At 49.9% G+C, this 5,170-nt stretch overlaps 1 protein-coding gene across 1 annotated transcript; it reads left to right on the forward strand.

Annotated features, from left to right (window-relative positions):
* Positions 1-2,499: 2,499 nt before the first annotated feature.
* On the forward strand, positions 2,500-4,614 carry LOC4336365 (ammonium transporter 1 member 1-like). The gene has a single exon (NM_001402398.1). The coding sequence runs from the start codon at positions 2,582-2,584 to the stop codon at positions 4,076-4,078; it is 1,497 nt and encodes a 498-aa protein (NP_001389327.1). The 5' UTR covers positions 2,500-2,581; the 3' UTR covers positions 4,079-4,614.
* Positions 4,615-5,170: the final 556 nt, after the last annotated feature.

Genomic DNA, 5,170 nt, shown 5'->3' on the forward strand with positions numbered 1-5,170 from the left:
AGGTCATTCTAGATTAATCCATGCCTACATGCAACGTGATCCATGCCACTAGATCATTAACCAAACTAGATTCCAAGCAAATGCATAGCTGTTTCTTTCCGGCGGGAATCACCCAGATCAGCATGATCCAAAAGAGATTCAGGTCAATGCGAAGCTGTTAGCCCATGGGATTCTGAATTTCGTATTGCCGCCAAATTAACATGTCAAATGTCACTGAAACTCATAAACTAGGGGGGCACACAACGGTATGAAAACATGCTTGGCTGCTTGCAGGAATGTATCACATTACAGGCATAGAATAGTAGAAAATACTTTCCCTTGTAGAAATATTCTCCTTGTTTTCTTTTCCTGCTCACATGGCACACTAATCTAATCTTGTCAGGATGAACAGCTAGAACAGAAACTGATAGAAGATAACTCTGGCGAATGGGAGTGGAGGACAACATCAAGCGGAACTCAGATATCGCTTTAATCTATCCAAGAAGCAGGTAGATCAGATGCTATCGCGTTACGTCTCACCCGATTTCTTAAAACAGAAACCCGATTTAACTAAACCAAAGTCAGAATATCCACGCGTAGATGCAACAATCATGTAGTGATTCTTCACATAAGCATAAGCAACACGAAGAGAAATAGCAGATTAATCAGCGAACATGCAAAGCGGAATTTGGCAACGGGAGATGCGGCAAGTGGGGAAGTTTCTTACTCTGAATATGTTTACCTGCAGAGTTCATTTTTTTTCTCTCTCACCCCAACAAGTGCATATTAGTCCATCCTTGCTGATGGCGATTTAATAAGGAATCCGATAGGTGACAGGGAGATAAACAAATCGGACGCTGACCTTGCTGTGGCGAACTGGGTGATCATCGATGGCGATGCGAGACATCACCCAACTGCGTCGGGTCTCCACAGGAGGGAGTTGCTTGTGCTTGGTCCGTTTGGGGATCGTTAACTTAAACACTTTTACGGCGACCTCGACACAGCTAAACCCTAAACTAATTGCGAGTTAGAGGCTTATCTCGATCTCTTCTATGCAGATGTTTGACAACTTGGGAGTAGTTTACTGCTGGTTTGGAGTATCTTCTCAACTTGCAATTTGATTATGTTTAAACGGGGAGTGCATGATTGGTGTTCGCATGGTTTTAAATCAGATTTTATAAACTGATGCTCGTCAAGAGACGACAAGGGGCCAGATTAGGGCAGCAGAGTACGTGCTTGCTTGAATTCTGAAGCATGTACGAAATAAATACGATAGAAATTTCTTAAGAAATTATGTATTTTTCTGAACCTCCAATAAGATCGCGTGGTTGCCAGTATTGCACGTCGACTACTACATATCTGAATTCAGAACAATCCAGAAGAGATGTTACTGTTGATATTTCTACGTATAAAAAAAACATCAAAATGCTTTGTATATTACGAAAACAGAGCGAGTTCCCTTATTGACCAGAGCAAAAAGGTTGAGCCTGATTAAACAAAGTCTATGAGCTTGCAGGATGCGTCTCTTCCCAAATTTATTCACACCAAAGTCCTCTTCGATGACATCGCCCTATTTGAATCTTATCGTTGACATTGCTCATTTTGCTCTTTAGTTAATCTGGGCAAATGATTGGCGGTGGTACTTCGTGATGTGGAACAGTGAAACTGTTTGTCAATCTGTGCGCTCGAGGTACAACCAGGTCGGTTCCTTTGCTGTTTTATTAATAAAAGGAGCATAAATTAGCGCCAAAACTCAAGTTTTACCACAAAAAAACAGTCAGTTTTAATAAAGATTAAGCAAACCCTTGAATTGCACTCTGTAAAATGTTTGTTTCCCCTCAAAAGCTGATAAGGACGGACGCCGATGTGAAACGAAACCTGCTATTTCAACCATGTACATATATAATCAAGAATTTCCTACACGACTTCCATTTTTTGTGTGTTGACTAGTTTCTCTCCTTCCTGGAGGTGTTAAAAGAGTTCCGATTCTGTCAAAACTTCCATACAGATAAATCCAACCTGTCAAACTACCAGCTGTTTAATTATTCCTTTTCCCATTTTGTTATGGTACACAAAGGCACATAACCATTTACACGGAGCAGAACAGAATAGGATATGTATTAAAAAAACAGAATGGAGAAAAATCCTGAGTCACAAGCACGAAAAATGAAGGCGAGATTAATTCGAAACCATACACATCATCATCCACATCTCGTCGTTTGTCTCACAGGACATGACACAGGGAGCGAAAACCACATCATTAATCGCGGCCTACAGCTACACATCCAGATTCTCCCGGGATCCCCGAAACGGCTCCCACCCCGCAACCGCCGCAAGCCGACCCAGCCAAAGGAGATCCCCCTCCACCACGGAAGATTCACTGCGCGGTGGGCCCCGCCGCCAAAAACCAAAACGACGAAACCATTCCGCGTCATCTCTCCCGCACGGCGAGCGAGCGAGCGAGCGACCTGACCTCCTCCTCCTATAAATCCGGCGCCAGCGTTTCTCCCCAACCTCCCACGCCCAATCCTGCCGCCGTTTCAGCAGCTCTAGTTTGAACGAGGGATCGTAGAGAGGAGGGTTTGGTGAGGGAGGGAGGAAGATGGCGACGTGCGCGGCGGACCTGGCGCCGCTGCTGGGGCCGGTGGCGGCGAACGCGACGGACTACCTGTGCAACCGGTTCGCCGACACGACGTCGGCGGTGGACGCGACGTACCTGCTCTTCTCGGCGTACCTCGTGTTCGCCATGCAGCTCGGGTTCGCGATGCTCTGCGCCGGGTCGGTGCGGGCCAAGAACACGATGAACATCATGCTCACCAACGTGCTCGACGCCGCGGCCGGGGCGCTCTTCTACTACCTCTTCGGCTTCGCCTTCGCCTTCGGCACGCCGTCCAACGGCTTCATCGGGAAGCAGTTCTTCGGCCTCAAGCACATGCCGCAGACCGGGTTCGACTACGACTTCTTCCTCTTCCAGTGGGCCTTCGCCATCGCCGCCGCCGGGATCACGTCGGGCTCCATCGCCGAGAGGACGCAGTTCGTCGCCTACCTCATCTACTCCGCCTTCCTCACCGGGTTCGTCTACCCGGTGGTGTCCCACTGGATCTGGTCCGCCGATGGGTGGGCCTCTGCCTCCCGCACGTCCGGACCTCTGCTGTTCGGCTCCGGTGTCATCGACTTCGCCGGCTCCGGCGTCGTCCACATGGTCGGCGGTGTCGCCGGGCTCTGGGGCGCGCTCATCGAGGGCCCCCGCATCGGGAGGTTCGACCACGCCGGCCGATCGGTGGCGCTCAAGGGCCACAGCGCGTCGCTCGTCGTGCTTGGCACCTTCCTGCTGTGGTTCGGCTGGTACGGATTCAACCCCGGGTCGTTCACCACCATCCTCAAGACGTACGGCCCGGCCGGCGGCATCAACGGGCAGTGGTCCGGAGTCGGCCGCACCGCCGTGACGACGACCCTGGCCGGCAGCGTGGCGGCGCTCACCACGCTGTTCGGGAAGCGGCTCCAGACGGGGCACTGGAACGTGGTCGACGTCTGCAACGGCCTCCTCGGCGGGTTCGCCGCCATCACCGCCGGGTGCAGCGTCGTCGACCCGTGGGCCGCGATCATCTGCGGGTTCGTCTCGGCGTGGGTGCTCATCGGCCTCAACGCGCTCGCCGCGCGCCTCAAGTTCGACGACCCGCTCGAGGCCGCCCAGCTCCACGGCGGGTGCGGCGCGTGGGGGATCCTCTTCACCGCGCTCTTCGCGAGGCAGAAGTACGTCGAGGAGATCTACGGCGCCGGCCGGCCGTACGGCCTGTTCATGGGCGGCGGCGGCAAGCTGCTCGCCGCGCACGTCATCCAGATCCTGGTCATCTTCGGGTGGGTCAGCTGCACCATGGGACCTCTCTTCTACGGGCTCAAGAAGCTCGGCCTGCTCCGCATCTCCGCCGAGGACGAGACGTCCGGCATGGACCTGACACGGCACGGCGGGTTCGCGTACGTCTACCACGACGAGGACGAGCACGACAAGTCTGGGGTTGGTGGGTTCATGCTCCGGTCCGCGCAGACCCGCGTCGAGCCGGCGGCGGCGGCTGCCTCCAACAGCAACAACCAAGTGTAACCAATCCAGAACGAACGACGTCACAGCGAAGGAAGAAATCACGGGTTTCTCTCCCTCTCCGATCTCGATCGTCACGTCATAAATTTGATCCCCATATTTGATTGCCAGTTTCTGTTTGGGCCAAATGCTTTTGCCGCTCTCTCTGGTGTTGCAAGACTGTAAAAACACTGTAGGATGGACGAGTGTCTTTCACTTTTGCTGGGCTTCTCTTGTGTACAGGCATGCGTACGTGTCTTAGAATGTGTGGTGTGAAGGTGGGAAGAATCAGAGGTTAGGGTTTAATTTTCTTTTGCACAATGGTTACTGCTATTATTGTTTTATTTTGTGGTCGAATTTTATCGTCATAAGGGTGTGGTGGAATGGTGGTCAAGATAGGTGGCTGTGCAGGGCTCAAAGACTTTGCGTGGGTCCTTTTGTCCTGCAGTGCTCTACCTCTCTATCAAAACTTTGGCTTATTTCCTGGAATCTAGTGGTTTGAGAGTGTTTGTTTTATACTCAGTTCTGCATTATGTTTACGATATATATTTTTTTTTACCAAAAGCATTTCATTTAAACTCTACCGAGAGTACTTGTTTATGCTGAATCAGTACATCTACACTGAGTGATATTTAGAGCCTTATACTAATTGAAGATTAAATAGTCAAAGTCCATGTGCACATTTCTACTCGCCAGTTAGTCTGAAAGAAAAGATTCCTGTGTGCAATTGTGCATATCAGCATATGCCACCTGGCGATAAAGTAAACATACTATAGTTGTGAACTGTGCGATGACAACGACCAAATTAAGCAGCCTGATCTTTACAACGACCGCTGTATAGAGAACAGACTATATCAAGTTTTGGTCCGCTGTTCTTCTTTTGGGATTGTGAAGCATGAAAATACTACAGTTTTGCATTTCTTTTTCCCGTAAATGTGGAATGCATCTCGATATGATATGGCTATTTTAGCAATTGATCTGTCTCCTTTTTTTTTCCCAAAATACAATTGATCTCTCATCTGTCGCACACAGCCACGATATGGTATAGAGTTAATTTTGGCATTTTTGGCAATATAGCACATTACTATTATCCCCTTAAATATTGTGATATCTGTT

The sequence above is a fragment of the Oryza sativa genome, chromosome 4 (genome assembly GCF_034140825.1).
Source record: "Oryza sativa Japonica Group chromosome 4, ASM3414082v1".
NCBI classification, from domain to species: domain Eukaryota; kingdom Viridiplantae; phylum Streptophyta; class Magnoliopsida; order Poales; family Poaceae; genus Oryza; species Oryza sativa.